This window comes from Columba livia, chromosome 20 (assembly GCF_036013475.1).
Source record: "Columba livia isolate bColLiv1 breed racing homer chromosome 20, bColLiv1.pat.W.v2, whole genome shotgun sequence".
NCBI lineage: Eukaryota > Metazoa > Chordata > Aves > Columbiformes > Columbidae > Columba > Columba livia.
The window spans coordinates 3,656,782-3,676,597 of record NC_088621.1 but is presented as its reverse complement, the minus strand read 5'-3'; the positions used below and the strand labels follow the sequence as shown (position 1 = coordinate 3,676,597).

Below are 19,816 nucleotides of genomic sequence, written 5' to 3'. Positions count from 1 at the left end.
AGCGCCCTTTGCCCCGGTGACGCAATCACGCATCACGTGGCGAGGGCGAGCTCTTAAAGGGCCCGCGGGGGGGATGCTGGCGGCGGGGTTATCGAGGCTGTTGTGCCGCTTGGTCGCCCGGCGCTGCCCCGCGGGGCTCCGGCCGCTCCGCACCGCCCGGCGTGGCGGCGCCCGCGGGGAGGAGGATGGCGGCGGCGGCGGCAGCAGCAGGACGGGGTTCGCGCGGCGGCGGTGGGCCCGGCCGGCCGGGGGTGCCCTGGGCTTCCTGGGAGGTGAGGCGGGCGGCGGGGGCGGTGCGGGGCAGGGCGGTGCGGGGTCACCCTCGCCCCGCAGCCCTCTCGCTCTTCCCCAGGAACGCCGAGGAGGACGACGAGGACGCCATCATCCTCCTGCTGAAGAAAGCCAAGGTCAGGCTGCAGGGCGGTGGTACCTCGGTGGGGCGGGAGCCCGTCCCGCCCGGGCCCGGGGGGGTGCCCGGTTCCTGGGGGTCCCTGACCGCCCCCTCGGCTTTTCCTGCTCTCTGCAGCTCAGCGTCATGAAGGGGGAGCTGGGAGAGGCCGATCGGATTCTGCACGAAGCCCTGCGACTGTCGCACCAGGCGGACAACAGGGACGCCATCGTGTACACCTACAGCATGGTGAGCGAGCTCCGCGCCGGCTGGCGCTGCAGGGAGAAGGAGGAGCGGTTGTGTGGAGCTTCCGCACTGTCTGTCTCTTCCAGATGGCAAACGTGGCCTTCATGCAGGGACAGCTGGACAACGTGAGTAACTCTGTTTTGGTTTGGTTTGGTTTTTTTCCCTTTGAATGTGAAGATGCTGACAAGTTCTTGAAGGTGCAGCGTGCTCTGACAGTCTGCACGCTGAGGGCTGCAAGGCGAGAGATGTCCCAGTGCAAAGCAGAAATCTGCTTCGGGACCGCAGTGCCATGAGCATGGGCTGCTAACGTGCTTTCACAGTTTGAGCTCCAAAATGGTGTGAAAGGGAAGGATTTCTTCTTACTCTTAGATGCCACAGTCAAGCACTTAGGTGACTGTCCCAAGGAGAGTCCAGGGAAGCCCTGAATCCACACAGATGTGGCAAACTCATAGCTGGTGGAGCAGTCCCGCAGCAGAAACTGAAGGGACTTTTCTAGTTGGCAGTGCTGTTGGGCTCTGGTTACTCTTTCACTTCTAACGGGTCTTGACATACAATGTAAACGTCACAAATTGTGAGGCAGGTTTCTCCCAGTAACCTGCATCCACATGGGGTACAGATATTTCCTTCTAACTGCCGTTTTTCCTCAGTGTTGTCTTCAAAATTCTCATTTCAGGCAGAAAAGCTCTACAAAGCAAGTATGAGCTATTTGCTTGCAGGGGACACAAAGGAGGTATGTTCTGATAAAGCCTTTCAGGGAGAAGCATTAACAATTCTTTGGTCTGTTTCTTGTGCTGTAATACCTCCTGCTGGAAGCTGGCAATACCAGCTCTGAGCTTGCCAGCTTCTCACAACATTCCTTTAAGGGGATGGCAGCTCTGGAGACAACAGGATGGGCATTTTTAGGGTCTGAAAGTGTTCTCTGGCAAAGTAATGTTTCTACTGGGGAGATGCAAGAAGAATAACAGTTGCATTGTGTGTCCTCCTGGCAGGATGACAATGCAATCCTTGAGATGTCCCTCAAGCTGGCCAGTATCTATGCTTCTCAGAAACAGTGAGTTTCCTGTTAAAGGCATCTTTTGCTTTCATCTCAGTGTGGCAGTGGTGGCCAAGCAGAGGCTCTTTCAAGTGCCGGAGGAAGCTTTGATATGACAAGATACCATCAACATAAAGTTCCCACAGGCATGATATTTGCCCGCTGTCACGTAGCACAGTGACTGCTGATAGACCTGCCCAGCTTAGGGCAGAAGGAGCCATAGAGGACAGAGCTCTTTAGTCTTAAAACCACCTCTCACAACAGACAAAGCTTTTGAAGCAGTTTGTCTTTCAGTGAAGCATCTGTACGGGTTGTCTTGGCTGGTCTTGTTTGGGGGAGAGGAGGAGCCCTCTCCACCTCTTGGATCCCTTTGCCCATGGGTCAAGAGGAGGGTCCAGGCCATGATCAAGAAGAGAGCACTGAGGGCAAGAAGGGTCTGGTGAAGGGGGAAAGTCAAGGGATTGAAGGTGATGGATGGAAAGAGCTTTGCTTTGCTCAGTTGTTGCACTTTGCAGGCACGAATTAGCTGTGGCTGGCTACCAGTTCTGCATCCTGACTTTAGAGGAGAAGATTGCCAAGCAAAAGGACTTGCCTGAGGATGTCCTACCAGGTGGGACTGCCTTGTCTGCCAAAGGCTTCTCTTATTATATTTTCCTCATTTCCCTGTCCTTGATGTTGCTTTCCATACTGCCTGAGCACCATCTTTATGTCAATTTGTTGTCTTCACACTGCATGAGTTTCTCACACAGGATGGAGACTCATGCTTCATCTTGCAGAAGGGATCACTTCAACTCCTCTCTATTTGCAGCTGAAGAAAAGGCCAACACCCGTCTCTTGCTTGGGATGAGCCTAGACTCCTATGCTCGCTATCTCCTAAACATTAACCAGCTCCCAGCGGCCCAGCAAATGTATGAGAAGGCTCTGCAGATCTCAAATGATGTTCAGGGAGAGACTCATCCACAGGTGACATGTACAATCCTAGGGAACGAGGCAGCCTTAAGAGCAGCTTTGCTGACATCAAAACCATCAAAAATACACAGCACTAAATCAGGTTCTGTTTTCCTGCCAGGAAGAACAAGCATGCAACATACTGATATATAAATAAGACACTTTTTTACTGAAAGCTTCTCTAGGAAATGCTATTTTTGCTAGTGTAACGGGGAGGGAATGTGGTGTTCCTGTTGCCCCAGCCTTCCACAAAAGTCTTGCTCTGAGGCTTCCTTTTCTGTCCTGGTGCAGACTGTGGTCCTGATGAATGATTTAGCAACTGTGCTGGATGCTCAGGGACACTACGATGAGGCTTACTCCTATGTGAAGAGGGCAGCCGAGCTGGCCAAGGAAACTGAACACTCCGAGGAGCACATGGTGCTCAATAACCTGGCAGCAATTCTGATGCACAAAGGTAAGTAAATAAATGTCTGGCCTACATCATTGTTCTTGTACCCATAATGTAGGACTGAACTATAGCGTTATTTTTATGTTGCTATTTGTAGTTCATGCAGTAGGTCTGCTGACTTGGCGTAGGCAACCTGTGTTGTGTTCAAGTTGAATTCAGCTGCTGAAGGGTCCTGTCCAAGAGAAATACAGCACTGCTGCATCTGACTCAGAAGGTCACCAGCGAATCTAGTTTCCCTTGTATAGTTACTGGTTCCAAGAGGACAGAAGATATGCTTGAGACTTATTTCAATGAGATCTTAATGCTGAGGCAGCACCTTGTCCTGTAATTATTGCTGCTGTCTAGCTCCTTTAGTTGACACCTTATGCTGGATGTTTTCTGAAGCTCCCTGCTTCTTGCATGTTCCAAGTAGCTCTCTGCCTGTCCTTTGCCTGTGGGCAGTGATACTACTTTTTCCTCTTGCTACAGAAGACTTTCTGCAAGCAAAGCAAGTGTACAAAGAAGCTCTCAAGCAGGCACAACAGAAGGGAGATGTTGTTTCTGTCCAGCATATCCAGGAAGAACTAGCAGAGCTGGCCAAGAGGAGAAAGGGCTCCAAATAAGTTTGGCCACGGAGTCCAGCCTTGAGGTGACTGACAGCAGCGAGTCAAGTACAAGCAGCCAGGTGGGTGCAGTTCTCCCAGCAGAACAATGAGGAGTGTAAGGACTGCTTAGCAAGGGGGCTGCTATTGCCCAACAACTTAGCCCAAAATAAAGTTGTGTAATCTTAACTGTAAATTTGTGGTGTAGTTTATGGTTAGAGTGACCTACTGTGCTAGTGATTTAACTTTGTCTCAACTGCCAGCAAAGTGCAGCTCTAGCCTGGTGTTAATACTTGAAGTAGTAGTCACAGCAATATTCCAAGATGGCTATAGTAAAGCTAAGTCCTGAAAAAGAGAATGGGCAGGAATTGTCTCACTTGTTACACACTGGCTGGCACAACAGGGTGTACTTTTGTCAGTGCTCCGGTTCAACCGAATTCACTTCAACAGAGCATTTCCCAGGCCACATACATACTGTGACAGAGCTGCAGCTCCATGTCTTTTTCAAACAGGTTGCTTGAAGATCAAGAGTGTTTTGCCAGAGCATTTAGCATCCAAAACCAGAACATGCCCTCTCAGAGGAGGTGTGAGACTGTTATACTCAGCCTCCTTACCCCAGTCCACGGCCCACCAAGTGCCAGAGCTGTTGTCCTTTTCTTGGAGGTCAGTGCTACAATGCTCAGGCTTTCTGTTGGAAAAGATGGTTACGTACAAACCATCATATGCCTTCACGTGAATTTAGTGCAAACAGCCTGCTTCTACCACAGAATCTGTCAGTTCTGCCCTGCAGGGAAGCCTTATTAATAGATGGAGGATTAAACCAGAAGTTATCAAATCCATATTAAATTTGTAGTTCTGTTACTAACAAAGCATTATTCTAACCTCTCATTCATAAGAACTTCAGCTATTTGGCATAATCCTTAATGTTAATTGCATCACTATTAGTTTACTTACAGCAGTGTTAGTGGCTTCAGCTCTGCTTAACTTTTTAAGAGGAGGCACGCAGGTTTCCTAGAGTAGATGTTCATTGAAGCTGGGAAAATTCTGTCACATATACAGCTTCATTCTCAGAAAGCTAGGAAGTAAAAACATGGCTGTTACAGGCACGCTTGTACTAACAGGAGTGCTCTAACACATTAAAGCTGATCTCTAAAGGGCTGGTTTCTGGTTTTGAAGTGTTAACTGGGAACCCTGCAGCACCCCCTCAGGAAAGTGTTTTGCCTGTTCTGGTGAACATAGTTTGATGCTGCAAAACAAGAGGGAGACACAGGAAAAGCAAATGGAGAACTGATCCCCTTTATTGATTGGTCTGAATCCAGAAGTCACTGTCTACTGAAGACATTGTGTGGAAAAAAAAAAATGCTGAGTTTGATGATGCATGGGATTTTCAAGTCTTAAATGATCTCATATCAGAATCACGAAACATATCAAAGATGAAAGCATTGTGAAAGCGCTGATCAGAAATCAGTTAAAAATTTGTAGTAAACTACACTTTGTAAACATGATTTACAAACACCTTCCTGTTTGAAACAGGGCAGATGTAATTCCATACTTGAAGATGACTGGAATTGTGGTAAACCCTAACTTAGGCTCTGGAGAGGATTTTTTTTACACTGGAGAAGTTAGAACTGATAACAAACAAAAAAGCAGCAACATTTTATGTGCAAATGGCACTCAAGCTGTATCTGAGGAGCAGGTGACTACCCTACTTCGGCTATCGCTGCTGCAGCAGCACCCGCATGAAGCTTTGCAAGGAACATGCTCTACGGATGGCACAGTTAGCAAAGACGTTTGTCTCTACATGCCTCTTGCACACTGTGTTTGTTACACTAAGAAAGAGAACAAGTGAGTTTTAGAATGAAACTTAACTCTGCACTCCAAATTTAAATCTACAGAAAGGGCAGATCAACTTGTTTTCCAGTATATGTTGCTGTGGGAACAAAAAAAGTTAAGAGCACAAGTCTATGGAGAGGATGAAAAATGCATTACTTCAGGCCAGAAGGGTAAAGGACAGGAGGGTGAGAAAAGTCTTTCTTAGAGAAAGACTGCAAGGAGATTTAAGACTGCCAACCCATCTATTCTGATGCAGTGTTTAAAAAGAGTAGCAAAATAATTCTGTATTTGCAATGCAGTGTCAAGTTTCCACATGAGTTCCTTTGGATTTTCTTTCCCACACTTGGGGCAAAAAGGCTCCTCTAAAGTACCCAAAGTAAATTTGCTATCGATAAATGGTTCTGTACTGCTGTTTGTAACCGGACCATTACAGTGCCTCTATAAGATGTAGCGCTTACACAGCTTAAGGTTACACAGCTCCACGATACCTTCCATACAATGTACTGCAAATACAGTGTTAAATTAATATTTTGACTGGAAAACAACTCTGTTCATCAATGAGATGCAAAAGCAGTTTGGAATCTGACAGACCACGTCCCCCCGCTCAGTGCTATCTGTAAATCAGTCCTTCTACCCCAGAAGATTTAAATTCACTTCCTGAGGTCAGTGCAGCAAAAAATAAGATGCTCTTGAAGACGGATGTCAGGACACCCTGCGATATAACTAACCAGATGTATGTATACGCGAGCTACAGGCATATCATAGCAGGCATTGATAGATGAATGATTAAGGAGACTTTCCTAGTACCATATACAATTTAAAAATAAAAATAAAAATCACCCTAACAAGTATTGCACACTGTAGGAGTCAAGCCAAGCATTTGTAAGGGCTTCCACCAAAAGCTTGCTCAGAGGGCTAGGGATCGGGATGGGGACGCAGACTTTAAAATAATTATTACATCAAGATTTTAAAATCAGACTGGAGGAAGGTAATAAAATCACAGTACCTATTGCAAACTGGTTGTAACAGAAGCCAAGTAGTTGACTCGTGTGTTGCTCAATTATTCTATAAAAGCATTTTGTTTTATTTAAACTTGGGATGTTGAGGTTTTTTTCTTCTTCAAGGATTTATCAACCCACCCAGAGCCTCTGCTCAGATAAGCCATTTGCTGTGGTTAAATATGACAGTAAAATTTAGTAGCCTGTTTTGACTGCATACAATGCAGAAACGGAAAACACTAAGATAGGCTTTTGGGGCACAGTTAAAATTCCCAGTGTGCACAACAGTGAGGTATGCCTCCAGAAGCTGTTCTTTTTTTTATCCTTTTAAAAATGAACCATAACATACCCATGCAAGAATATTTCTGCAGTGTTGCTAAATAAAACCAACTGCACCAAAAATTTACAATGTGGCAGAATTTAAAATTCAAAGAAATATATCATCTTATTCCAGCGAACCGGACTATGTTAATGTACAGAATTCGTTAAGGGGTCAGTTTTAAAAATCAACATTTTCACAAGAGCTTGAACACCACTGAGAAAGTGTGTCTAGGGGAAAAAATGTATATATAAAAGCACAATGCCTGCAAGAAGTGGCAGGGCATTAAATGGGCAAGGATGCTAGGGTTCTGTTAGGCTAGGCCGGGAGGCTAGGGTTATGAAGAGTACTCTACGCTGGAGAAAATGCTTAAAAAAAGTTACAAAATGACCCCCAAAGTTTAGGCAATGATTTGAACATAAGTACACCAGATACTATAGCAAGGGAAAAAACACTGCAAAAAGTACTCTCTATTTACAGAAGAATGATTTAAAGACATTATGGTTTTCTTTACAAATAGATGTAGAACAGGAATAGTCCACATTTTTAAAAACTCTTTACATATTTATCTTTAGTAAGTCAACCTTCTTGATCACGATCCTCCAACACACGGCCTGTGCAGAAGGCATTTAACGGACTCTCCATCAATTCTTCACCGTGTGGCCCTCGCTCTCTTGGAAAGTCTCTATGGGCACAAGTCAAAAATAGATTTTTTATTTTTTGACCCGCAAATTAAAAAAAAAAAAAATAATAATTCTGCATAGTTCAGTCGTCACTGTCAGACAGAGTCTCGTATTGTGCTGAAAGCAGTGGCGCGGGCTCTCGCTCCCAGATCCTGTTCTGTTGGTGAGTGGTTGCTTGGCTCATGGACGGTGGGGCGCACGCAATGGATGTCGGCGGCGTACTGCTCAGCATCCTCATGGTCAGCGGGTTGTAGGGAAACTGGGTCGAACCTGAATCAAAGAGAGTTTCTCCAAGTCAAAAACAGGAGCTGGTCTAAGAAACCTGTATCTGAAAGACAGTCTGGTTTTGGCTGTGACAACCAGCAGAAAATCTGTTTCAGAAAATCCTCATCTACTGTAACCTAGACCTATAGGTGCTTTGATCTTCTGACCAATATAGCAGTGATACAATATGTCACATCTGACCTTTCCAAAAATATCACATCTGATTAATTAAGTTTGAAAGAAACACATTTCTCACCTGTCGACGAGGGCCGGTCTTCCCAGGCCCACACCGGAGTCTGTCTGTGGTAGTCCCCTTCTGAATGCACGGATGAGACAGACGAAGGTCTTTCGGTTCCCAAATATCCCTGTCCAGGAATCGGAGACTTCGACTTCCTACTGTTTGACTTGCCGATGAGCTTCTGCTTGCCCACTCCCCCTCCTGGAAACAGAAGGGACAGAATTTTAGAAAAACGTTACACTGCATTTTAGCTTCTCTCTGTTTCTCTAAATTATCACGTAAGAGCAAACAGAAGTTTCACACTGGTGCCTTATGGCACGCTAAGTTACGACAATCAGTGGCCGTTTAGACTGGTCTTCTAACACCCTATTGCTAGGAAATTCCTATTCTTTCACAATGGAGTTGTGCTTCCATGTTCAGGAGGGGAGATATTCTCAGTTCAAGCTAGTTCCCACTGTCGTGTATTTTACAGGTGGTGTACTACACACGCATTGTCATCACACCACTGAGAAGCTCCAGGTGTCTCATACACCCCATTATCTCTTCCCCTTTCACCAGCGTTGTCATTCTCTGAGAAATACTGGCTAATGCTCCTGAAGTCACCAGCACCATTCTGGAAGCCAGGGAATGGAAAGGAAGAGGGAATGGAAACATCATCCCTATGACTTCCAGAGGAAAGACAGTGATTCTCAGTGACACCAAATGTATCCAAACCCTTAATTTATATTTAGCAGCTGCAATAGCTCACCTGAATTTGGTGACGGATTAGCCTCTTCCCTACGCGTCTCACTGCTCGCTGATACTGCGGCACTGGAACTGCCAGGTGCGACTGCGATGGCTTGTGGCATCACAACTCCATGTTCCTCACTCTTGTCATCAAAGTTTCCCATCAATGCTTTCCTAATAATGTCTTCCAGACCCAGATTGCTGGCAGGATCTGCAAAGGAAGGACCCCTAGAGCTGACTGCACCTGGGAGATAAAAGAAAACATACAGGGAAAGGTGGAAGGGGAGGCAAAAAACATCTCAGAGAAATTACAAAGGGATATGGGAAAAGATTTTTAGAGAGGCAGAAAGGTGGGAAAAAAAGAAAAACAAAAAGAGAGATGAGATCTTTCAAAACGCAAAGCTACATGCTCCAAAGCAGCTCACAACGACTGGAGTTAGACATGCCGGCAAACACTGCAGAGCTACGCCAGGAGCGCCACTACGCCAGACTGATCGCGAGAGGGGAAATTCTGCTTTCTTTTTGGCGGTTGTTTTTAAATAGCAAAGGAAGCTGAGCATGCTGATTGTGATAGCCTATTAAGTAAAATCTGCAGTAGTTATTCAGTTGTAAGAGACCAGAAGAATCCTTCTCTCATTAATGATCGATACTCCTTTGTTCTTGCCAAATGTGATACCTGGCAAATGTTCATTGCAAAAGCTTCTCTTTCATCTAAATTAACGGAGATCGGGACTTTCTCCATCTAGAAGACAGCAGCACTGTTCCAAAAGGACAGTGACTGGCCAAATTGTGTCAGGTCAATCATGGTACAACTCAAGATTCAGATTTGGCAGTTCTTATCTCCCACATTTCAGTTCAATTCTCTGTCTCAGTCGCTTCTTAAACACAGTTAAATTGTGGCTTACGTTTAATTTCCCCGTCTCAGAAAGCCGGGGGGGTTATTCTTTATCATAGAAAAAAAACCCATCACTATTTTAAACACACCAGTTTATAAAGTAAACTACATTTGATGAACTAAGCTCCAGTTTTGTTGAACTACACGGTATTTAAATTTATATTAAGTGAGATGCTAACCAGTTTCATGACTTCTACATCTGTGTACGATTTGCAGAGCACACAGAAACAAAATGTTCTTGCCTATGTTCCCATTTAAAATATTTTCTGAAACTTCCTTTGGTCATTTTGCTTTTCCTTCGGTCATTTTTGCTTCACAAGAAACACATTTTTAAAATTTTCATTATCTTCCTTGTTTACTGGACTCCTCAAAGCACGTAATAAATGGAAGATATCACATTAGTTTATTTTTTCTGAAATATATGTTGTTTCTTCTACTGAAAATCTTACCTGAGGTAGTGACTGCTGGCAAATTGAATATTTCAGTCCCTGGCTGAGCAGTTGCTGCAATTAAAGCACAACATTTCATTCCATTTTCCAGCATCGATGATGACTACAAGTGATTGCTACTAGTCCTAATGTGCAAGGTATAATTACTTTGACCTATTGTCAATATTCTGTTCTTTCATTCTCAGTCTTCTAAGATGAACGTGTGTCTATGTCTTCTCAGGCAAATGATCTATACCAGGGTAAAAGTATCTTATGTGGTGGCGTCCGGCCTTCTTTTCAAGACGTTACTTCAGGAAGCAGACTGACTTTTTGAAGTTTCACAGCCTATGTACTTTCAAATGCAAAGCTGCATTTGATTTGCTAAATACATATTTCAACATGAACCTTACAGGCTGAGTATTTGTATGTATTAAAAAAATGAAAGACAACAACTTTGACTGGCTGAACACCCCCTCGCCAACATTACTTATGTCCAATTTGAGAACAAAGATTTTTAACCAGAAGACGGAATAAATGTATAGATGTATAAATGTATAGATTATGTATACACTGTATAAAGGAAAAGATTATGGGCAGTAATGGAAAGTGTGTTGGTATGCCAAGCATGCACGTGAAATTTTCAAAGGAGCAAAATCTATCGTGCGCACAATGGGAAACCAATAAGAGAATATTGCAGCCCTTACTGACACAGCCCTGTTTTCTAGAGATTCATTTATTGCTCGAGGCAAGAGCATCCACTTTCAAATCAACACTTCCTATTAGGTACTGAGGTCACAAACAGCTAAACTTTTACGACTGATAAGTTTGATACAAAGTTCCATTAAGGTTTCTAAGAGAAAAATAAAGAATATACTTCAAGTATCATATTCCGCTATGTCACTGTCCATTACTGAAACTGTATTAAAATGTCTTTTTAACAGCCATAATAATAAGGGCCAAGAAAACACAAAACATTCAGTTTTCAAGACAGCTTTTAGCAACTTATTAATTATGCTCTTTTCTCTAGTTTTCAGAAACGATTTCCATCTAAAATTAAAGGTTAAAAAGCTTAAATGTGACAGTTCTACATACACTGGTATTAAAAAAAAAGGGAAAAAAGCCAACAATTTTTCAGTTCTTTGGTCATAAATCATTACATGTGTGTTTTATATTCATAGATTTACATTAATTCATATGTTATTTGTAACATATTTAGGTTAGGACATCTGTGGATAGCAGTGATGTAAAGCTGAAGCTGGAAAAATTCAGTGAAAAGGCAAGTCCTCCATACCCATGTCAGAGTCACTTCCACCAGATGAGTTCAGCTTTCGAAATATCTCCTGTTTCTTGGATTTTACCATGGGTGAAGTGTTCTCAAGTTTGGTGAAGAATGAAGGCAGGTAGCTTATACTGCCCGGAGAGCGGGAGTCAGTCCTGCCAAGACCAACATGTGTCAGAGAACATTCTTCCAAGAGGTACATTTACATCTTTCCAAAAGCAGTCAGGCAGAAACCACCAACATTCACATGCTTTAAGACTCTTTCCTCAGCCTGTTTTCTGGGGATTAGACAAGTCTAATGACTCTCCAAGAACAACCACTATATTCAGGTATAAGATTCTACAGCTCGCAGAAAAGGTGACCGTGTCATTGTGCTGGAGCGTGACACAGAGATGCTGCTCCTACAAATGATCTCAGGGCTGCCTACTTCTGCCTTATGACCTGCATTTGCACTGCAAGTGTTTAAGCCGGAAGCCCAAACACTCATCCTATCTGCTCCTCTTTACAATCTTCTCACTCTTGTCCCCAGCACATCTCAAGTATCAAAGTTTAAATGCTAGTGCAAAACAGTGATTAACAACTTGCCTGTGGTACCAGAGGGAGATCACTTAAACTGCTCTTTAATAAACACACCGTTTGCAACACAAAAAAATCAGACTGACAGTTTTTAAATTCAGTTTTACACATACCTCTGTTCAGTAGGCTCAGTTCTTTGGGAAAGCAAAAGAACATTTTCCTGTTTCTCATGTACAACTGGGACCTGAGGTGGCGAGATTGGCTCATAGGGCTCTGAAGAGATATGACTCCTCTCTGGAGATTTTCCAGGTCTACATCCATAATTCAGAGACAGATAAGTACTCTTAATGCATGTAAAGCAGTAGTAGTTAACACATGTAATTGCATTCCTGTTGTTGCATAACTACTTATGTCTAGCTATGTGACACGCTTTAGTACGCTTGGGGATCTCAAAAAGATGACTCTGAATTGTCCATAATGACTCTGATAAGTTCTAAGTAATTAAACATCTTAATCCCTCTAAGGACTGGAAATTAAGCATAAGAAGTGAAGGAAAACAGTTGCAAGCTGTGTTATGGAGCCAAGCAATTGTCAAAAACAGTGCAAAAAAAGACCAAAAGAACCTCTGCTTCTGCTCTACATCAAGATTACTGTGCTATTTTAAAATAAATACCATATTTGGGCATTAATTAAATTTGCGGTTAAACTGATACATGGATTACCTTCCCCTGGACTTGTCAGACAGATTTTCAGGTGACACTCTAGCACCTGGCCGCTGGTGGTGGACAGACTGCGACTGTGACTCAGGGCTGTAGCGACTCGATGTCTTTGCTCGGGCAGAAACAGGCGCTGGAGCAGGGGTGGAATTCTGGAATGTAGTGGTGGGAGGCTGCAAAGAGGGCTGAGAAACTGCTTGGTTTCTAGCAAAGTCTTGTGTAATAATTTGCTGATTGTGGCCAAAAAAATAGAAAAGAGATCTTGGTCAGACACTGGCCAGAGTGTACATATTCATGAACTAGATGAATATGAGACCGATTGCAACAAATGAGATAAGTTCAGGCACGTTATTGTATATATTGTATAATATCCTCAAGTAACACTAATAATTACAAAATAAGTATTTTCCTTGTCAAAATATACCATTTCACATCTGAAAGAAAGCATGCAAATAAACCTACACAGATGTGATCAGCAAGGGTGATGAGTCGGTGCGTCCTGGGCACGTGTGCCATCCCTTCTGCTTGGGAAGAGGGAGGTGGAGGTTGTTGGGGTGAAGGGGGTTCCTGTTGTGTCCTGTAGCGGTGAATCGGCCCCTCATATTGCCTGTTTGGGTCATCTAGTTGAAGAAGAAAAGGTCAGTCTGTTAAGGTGGTATTACTGAGGCTTCAAGGTTTCAAAGTTCTGTGCTTACAAATTTAAAAGATGACATGTTTCTGCATTAGATTTTAGGTATCCTGTGTGATAAGCACCTTTTCCCCCTTCATACATAGGCTCTGCTATTTAGAATAGATATATAAAGCTTCATTCCACAATGCAGGTGAATTTCAGCTGTTCTGTAATAGTTTGAGTTTTACTAATAGGTAAAAAGAAATCGTGGGCAATGACATTGCATTGATTTTAAATGCATTGATTTTAAAGAACATATTGAAAATAAATCTATTATTCAATCAGCTGCACTGTAATGTAGAGGAGCTCTGTTTAATGCCAAGTGTCAGTTCCAATACATTTGCTTTAGTTTTTCCACAGATCACTGCAACAACATACTTCCAACAAAAGTCTGTGAAAAGTTAAGAATGTGTCACTTAAGGACTCCCAAGATATTTTGAGTCCATGGAGCTGGTAAATATAAGCAAGATAATTGTGAGAATACTTGCATCTGCAGATAAACTCACTCTCTGCCTGGCTTGGTTTAGGTGTCTCTTGTTGATAGGCCTGTAGCTTTTCTTGCGCAGGTACAGGTGAATTTGCAGGGCTAATCACCTCAATGGCATCTCCAGGAGCTTCATATCGGTGGGAGGATACTGAATGTCAAGCAAAAGTTGTGGAATAAGGTGTAAATAAAACAGAAAATTTTTGTTGCCCATACATAGCAACACTAGTGCTTCCATTAAAATCACAGCGGTGAAATGAAAGCCAAAACACTGTCTTTTTCTAATGATAAGCAAATACTTCCACAAAACAGTGTTCTAACATAAACCAATTAACTTTACGTTTCCTGACTTCTGACAAGGTTAGTTGTCTTATCCCACATTTCATGTTGTAGTATGGAAACTAAACAAAGCAAAATAACACTGATTTTGCAAGAATCTTGAGTCACTATATGCAAAAACTGTATTTGTCTGTGAAGAGTTTCTACTGTCCTGAGCTGAATATTTTATCATTAAACACCAGAATAATTTTGCATGTTATTTCCCTAAAAGGCTACAACAGACAGCAAAGAAGTAGATAGTTACTAAGATACGTACAACTACTGGAAGAATCTGAACTTTGAGAGCCCCTATCTCGTGCATCCTTGTCTGAAGCAATCTGTCGAGTGATGATCACATCTATGAAGTTAGCAGCAGTAATTGTGGTCTTTCCTCGAGTTCTCAGCTCTTCCTCGTACCTGGATTTAGGAGGAGGTCCTTTCTCTTTACCAGCCTCTGAATAGACTACCGATGAAGACTGTCCCTGGGACTTGCCACCAGAAAAATTTGCAGATGTATAGGGGCACTGCACAGGCCTCTTTTCTACCTCCAGTGTCTTCTGTTCAATCTGCTGCTGTTCAGTAACCACAGCTGACCGGCGTCCCATATTCTCTTCTATCCTGGTTCCTTCGTGCTTGCTCTCTTTTGCTTTGGCAACTTCCATCTGAGGAGCGGAGGCTGCAGCATCTACGAGTGCTGCAAGGGCATCAGCAGCAGTATTGTAACGGGAAGCTGGCAACCCTTGAGTAATAGAGGGAGCTCCAGGGGTGAGCTGCCTGTTGGCAAACAGGGAATATTCTGAATTATATCACATGAAAAAATGAACTAGACCCACATCACGCGTACAACAAAACAAAGCCTTTGTGACAGTAATTTCTATCCAAACTGGACTGCTGAAAATGCGTTGGATCATTTCTGATAAATCCAAGAGCAACCACATAGTGGTATATTCTTATCTTGTAGTATTTTCCTCAGGCTAAATACACCTTTTAATAAGCTCAAATATTAGAACAGGTATCTCTGCAACGGTAATTTGTAAAACATACATGATACGTAGCTGAGCAGCAGGATCCAAAGGTGTGATTACACTTGTTCCATTGGTTCCTTGAAAAATACTAGGCCTTTGCTGCAGTATGTTTTCCTGGCTTCTAACTGAAGGGGACGGGGACCGAACATATCCATGACTGCCAGGTCTGCCAGGCTGCTCGGTACCTGCAGAACACAGAGCAGAGAGGAATAAACCAAAAATATATATAGATCATTCTCACAACAATGCAGAACTATGTATCCATGCTGTCTTTACCGCTCTAGATGTGACTGTATGTATTACAGGTTTATATAGTGGCATCCTGTTTACAACGCTCTAAACGACAGGAAAGTTGTGCTAGTGATAACTGGGGTCGCACCATTCCCTGGGTACGTCACAGCTATGAGAGAAAGATCAAGAAGTCTGGTACTTGCAGAAGCTGCAATTATGACCATAACTGCTAGGTAACAGGAACCTGTAAGTGCAGACTAAAGCCAAACTGTGTGATGTGTTGCTAACAATGGCTACAGAAAATGAGCAGTTACAGTCTATGGGACAACTGATCCAAATGTAGCAATGTGCACTCACCTGGTCGAAGATAAAGTTCAGCAGGGACTGAAGCTATTCTCTCCCTCTCTCGTTCCCGTTCTCTTTCCCGCTCTCGCTCCCGTTCCCGCTCCCTTTCCCGTTCTTTCTCCCTCTCCCTTTCCCGCTCCCTTTCAGCATTTGCAGCTGCAGAAGCTGCCAGGTGTGTAGGGTGTCCTGGAAGGTCCATAAGATAAAATGGAGCAGCAAAAAGAGACAGTCAAGCACAATTTGTTACATACACTTGCCAGTATATTCTGCCATCCACTTACAACAAAATTTCCCAAATACATTTTCATTCCATTCAAGACTACCCACTTACCCAGGAACACAAAAACTTAACATTCAGTGACAGTGGAAGGCTCATTGCCTTTTTACTAAAGTGGTTTCTATACACTTAGAAACTAGACAGCTTATAGACCCAAACTCCACCCTTCAACACATGTAATATGAGGTTAGTGAACTCATAATCAAGGGACTATAAAGACCTGACCAAATGAGGCAAATTCTGAATTTGTCAGCTCTCTTTCAGCTGTTAATGTAACTCTAAAGGATATCATTAAGAAAACATTTGCTATGAAGTGAGAAGTGCATGCAAAAAGCATCACCTGAGAAAACATCAAAACATTACATTAATGAAAGCTAAATAAAGATGTCCAATTATCTCAGCATGTCAGAGGATTAGAGACATCACCAAATCCTAAGAGCTCGTACCTGGTGACAGAGAAGCAGGATTGTAAGGCCTGGGAGGGAACGTCAGCTGGGTACCAGGAATATAGGTGATTCTCTCCATGGGCGGTGTGCTTGTACCTCCAGGATGAGGCACTAAGATAGTGGGAGCCATGTTGTTCAGGTCAATAATTCCTGTCAGGAGATGACACACGTAAGAATGGCTATCCAAGGACAGACTGATGGTCCACATGTATGGATGCATCCATCTGTACGTACACATGTATTTACAAGCAGCAACAAAACAAACAAATCAACCAAGCCACACTGCACATCCAAAACACACCTTCAAGAACATCAGAAAGACACAGGCGTACCTCTTGCTCCTGCATACGGGAGAGCTAATGTTTGCTCTCTAGGAGATAATCCTCTCGTTACATCAGGACGTAAATTGACTTGCATCTGCTGTGAGGTAATGTAGTCATTTAGGATTGTCTGCCGTGTGTTCTCCATTGCGTAAAGCTGATACTGACTGGGGTAGCCTGGCGTGGGTGAGAGCTGCCTTTGGAACAGGTAAGCAGCAGCAGCTGAGGGAGGGAAAAAGCAGATTCAGGAATCAGTATGGGTGCTATCAAATGAAAGTTTCAGATAGTTATACAAGCTTCAGTGGGAAGTGCTATCACTTCTCTCTAGCCAGTGTCAAATCTTATCTTTTTTGTGCATTAAAGCATCAAATATTTTTAAAACTAAAACCAACCCAACACAAACATATTTACCAGGATCTAGAGCCCTGTGAAATGGCATAGCAGGATCTAAATGAGGAGGGAGGTGACTCCTATAGACTTCAGGAGTTGCTCCTCTGTGATGAGGGTCAAAAGGACTGTGAGTCACTACGGGATCAACCCCCGGGACTGGAGATTTTGCTGGCACGCTCTCCCTCTGTGTTGGAGTAAGTGTGTTTTTCCTTTCATGGTTCGCTGGCTTCCCAGAAGATATTCCACCTAAAACCAATGAAAAACCCAAATTAATAAAATGCACATTTTTTCAACAGAAAATTCAGCTGTAAGTACAAACTGGCTCCCAAGAAACATTCTAGAGGAACCTGCAATCTGATACAATAAATCACAGAAAATATTTTATATCACAAACTATTTCCAGTGAAAAATCTAAATCCTAAAACCAAGATTGCTTACACTTCACCATATTACCTTCCTTATCTAGATACCTCTATAGTTCACTAATAGCTTCTGCCCTTAAAACATTACCCTTGTAGGTAACACTCTGAACCTAATCCATAATCAAACGCACATTGACAATGAATTGCGTTCCCACCTCCACATTACAATGCAACAGATTTTCATTTTCTTATTCCAATTAACATCTTACAGTCTTCTAAAATTCCTTCTAGTCACCCTCCAAACCAAGAGAAGACATAAGAAAAAAATAAAGTAGAATGGGTTACAGAGAGCAGTTTGAATTACTGAAACTTGTCTTACTCCAGATAGCAATCACGTACCCTCACTAACTCTATTCATCATGGGTGAACTCCTGGACATTGGACTCTGATAGTTCACAGGTGTCCTCCGAGCATTGGTATCATCATAAATCCCAGGGCTCAGCTGTGATTTAGGAGTTTCATGAAGAGTTGACCTGAGGACAGAGGGACCAGAGCTGACTACTGACGTGTGACGGGAACGTACTGCATCCCCGGTCTTCACATCTTCGTATTTTCCTCGCTCCACCACCTTCACGTTTTCTGGCACCATTTCCAGCTGGGGCATTCCACGGGGTAGCTTGCTTGGTCCAGTGATTAAAGATTTTACATTGTGTTTGATGGCAGACTGGCCAGAATTGGTTTCATATTTTATGGGTGTGCCCTGAAAAGGAGAGAAAGATCATGTAAGGTCATCCTGCCCATGCTTCACTCCTGCTAAAATAAACAATCAAACAACATTATCGTACTGCTGATATCATAGTTCATTGCTTCTACCACATCAGTGTAGAATGTAACTGGATCTTAATGATCATTACTTGTCAGTTCTCTCATATTTACTTGCAACTGTTTTCCCTACAGGCAAATATCAGGATTTTAAGGATTTTTAAGCTTTACAAGTTGGCAGCTTTCTTAAAACAAAACAACTCCCCCCATTTGTCGTTATTCAAATATCCTGAATGGATTCATTACTGAGTCTGTGAGCAACCGTATGAGTCTAGAGCACCTTTTGTTTTTACCTGAGATATGGAGCCTTCGATGATTGGCCTGGTCGTCTGCACCATTTCAGGAGTCTTGCGACTCTCCTGGCTTAATAGGTCCTGTCGTGGAATTTCATGGATGGAACGACCCATTTCTTTTATAGTCGTGACTCCATCATATGGTTTCCCCTTAGTAATGGCTCCTTCAAATGTCCTTATGGGAGGGGACTCTCTCTTAATCTGTTTGGGGTATTTCAAGCCTTCTTCAAAACTTTCAGCTGTTGCTCTTGGTGTGCCTTTTATAGAAAGCAAGAGTCACATCACTGGTATTAATACGACTAAGTCTCTGTTTCCATAAGCAGAGTGCTAATTACCAAGTATCCATATTAAAAAGAGTCTATTTTCCAAAAGGAAAAAAAAAATGCTCTGTTTACACACTAGCTTTTAGTACAAAAAGCTGCTGATTTATGCTCTGAAAACATGTTTAATAAAATAAGCTCCACCTTTAACACAGCTACCATTGTTAATAACAGTTTAAAGGTTCAAAAATCCAGATTTTTGGAGATGTCATTAATTCTCGCCTTTTAAACCTGCAACACTTTACCTTGCATTATAGAGCCAGACAACACTGTTCTCTCTTTTAGTTCAGCGTGTGGGCTACCCCTAGGCAGTGCACGGCATATTAAACCTAAAATTAAAACAAACATAATTTAAAGAATTAAACAAGTGTTCAAAAAGCCCCCAAAACAACAAAACGCCTCCTCCTTCTTACATATATTACAGATATTATCTGTACCACAGTAGTGCCCAGAGGGTCCAGCATCAGGGTGCCAGTAATTGTATCAACATGTTAGAAACACCATCCTGCCCTCAAAAAATATTTTTCAGTTCAAGTATTCATGCTATTACATAGTTGCAAGTTTTAACATATTTAGAAAACTCAAGGCATTTTTTATAATTAAGCTTAACTCTTGTCCCACGCTGCACTTCAGTTTCCTTACCCAGTACAGAAGAGCATTAATGATGGAAAATGGAACAAAAAGAAAAAAAAACATCCCAAAATATACCTCAGCATCCTCCAATTTAATCACAGTTCATATTGAATCATCTGGGAAGAGCTGAATTTACTGTTCCTACAGTAGTAATCTAAATTAAGCCCCCAAAGAACTCATAATTCTCCACAGTTCGAGGATGGAAAATGTGTCTGAGTGACTGGATGCAGTGTAACAGCATCAGAGCAGTTTCCTATATACCACAAGAGCCCAAACATGAGCCAAATGCATCAGCAACTTAAAGGCAACGCTGCATTTCTATATACAGTCTAGAAACCTCT

The 19,816-nt window shown here is 42.8% G+C and overlaps 2 protein-coding genes across 15 annotated transcripts in view; one reads left to right on the top strand and one right to left on the bottom strand.

The window, feature by feature from the left end:
• Positions 1-21: 21 nt before the first annotated feature.
• TTC19 (tetratricopeptide repeat domain 19) lies at positions 22-13,014 on the top strand. Of its 9 annotated transcripts, none has more exons than XR_010467264.1 (11): positions 55-272; positions 334-407; positions 527-637; positions 721-759; positions 1,308-1,364; positions 1,624-1,685; positions 2,183-2,277; positions 2,476-2,630; positions 2,907-3,069; positions 3,532-3,727; positions 11,245-13,014. XR_010467264.1 is itself a non-coding variant. In XM_065036385.1 (10 exons), exons 1-10 carry the CDS (start codon positions 74-76, stop codon positions 3,663-3,665), a joined length of 1,089 nt encoding a protein of 362 aa, XP_064892457.1. In that variant the 5' UTR covers positions 31-73; the 3' UTR covers positions 3,666-3,833. The 9 variants fall into 9 exon arrangements, 5 of the variants coding, with proteins under 5 accessions (XP_064892455.1, XP_064892457.1, XP_064892456.1 ...); XR_010467263.1 differs by lacking the exon at positions 11,245-13,014 and adding an exon at positions 8,538-10,915; XR_010467262.1 differs by lacking the exon at positions 11,245-13,014 and adding an exon at positions 8,452-10,915.
• Positions 4,925-19,816, bottom strand: part of NCOR1 (nuclear receptor corepressor 1) — a 59,510-nt gene continuing 44,618 nt past the window's right edge. For 3 of the 6 annotated variants that reach the window (XM_065036310.1, XM_065036311.1, XM_065036315.1), the window contains 18 exons: positions 19,088-19,171; positions 18,523-18,779; positions 17,807-18,167; positions 17,067-17,291; positions 16,668-16,877; positions 16,336-16,485; positions 15,625-15,798; positions 15,056-15,221; positions 14,289-14,785; positions 13,716-13,844; positions 13,002-13,159; positions 12,546-12,769; positions 11,997-12,134; positions 11,320-11,462; positions 10,050-10,103; positions 8,728-8,949; positions 7,998-8,180; positions 4,925-7,747 (listed from right to left, as the gene is read on the bottom strand). In XM_065036310.1, the coding sequence (XP_064892382.1) occupies positions 7,560-7,747; positions 7,998-8,180; positions 8,728-8,949; positions 10,050-10,103; positions 11,320-11,462; positions 11,997-12,134; positions 12,546-12,769; positions 13,002-13,159; positions 13,716-13,844; positions 14,289-14,785; positions 15,056-15,221; positions 15,625-15,798; positions 16,336-16,485; positions 16,668-16,877; positions 17,067-17,291; positions 17,807-18,167; positions 18,523-18,779; positions 19,088-19,171 (3,563 nt within the window). In that variant the 3' untranslated portion in view covers positions 4,925-7,559. The remainder of the gene's footprint in view (positions 7,748-7,997; positions 8,181-8,727; positions 8,950-10,049; positions 10,104-11,319; positions 11,463-11,996; positions 12,135-12,545; positions 12,770-13,001; positions 13,160-13,715; positions 13,845-14,288; positions 14,786-15,055; positions 15,222-15,624; positions 15,799-16,335; positions 16,486-16,667; positions 16,878-17,066; positions 17,292-17,806; positions 18,168-18,522; positions 18,780-19,087; positions 19,172-19,816) is intronic. The other 3 variants (XM_065036312.1, XM_065036313.1, XM_065036314.1) reach the window with 3 other exon arrangements.

What these genes read in the sequence shown, in the direction of transcription:
- TTC19 (XM_065036385.1), top strand. Translation starts at nt 74, where the DNA reads ATGCTGGCGGCGGGGTTATCGAGGCTGTTGTGCCGCTTGGTCGCCCGG. An exon ending in TCCTGCTGAAGAAAGCCAAG is followed by an intron (nt 408 to 526) that starts GTCAGGCTGCAG and finishes TGCTCTCTGCAG; the next exon opens with CTCAGCGTCATGAAGGGGGA. An exon ending in ATCTATGCTTCTCAGAAACA is followed by an intron (nt 1,686 to 2,182) that starts GTGAGTTTCCTG and finishes TGCACTTTGCAG; the next exon opens with GCACGAATTAGCTGTGGCTG.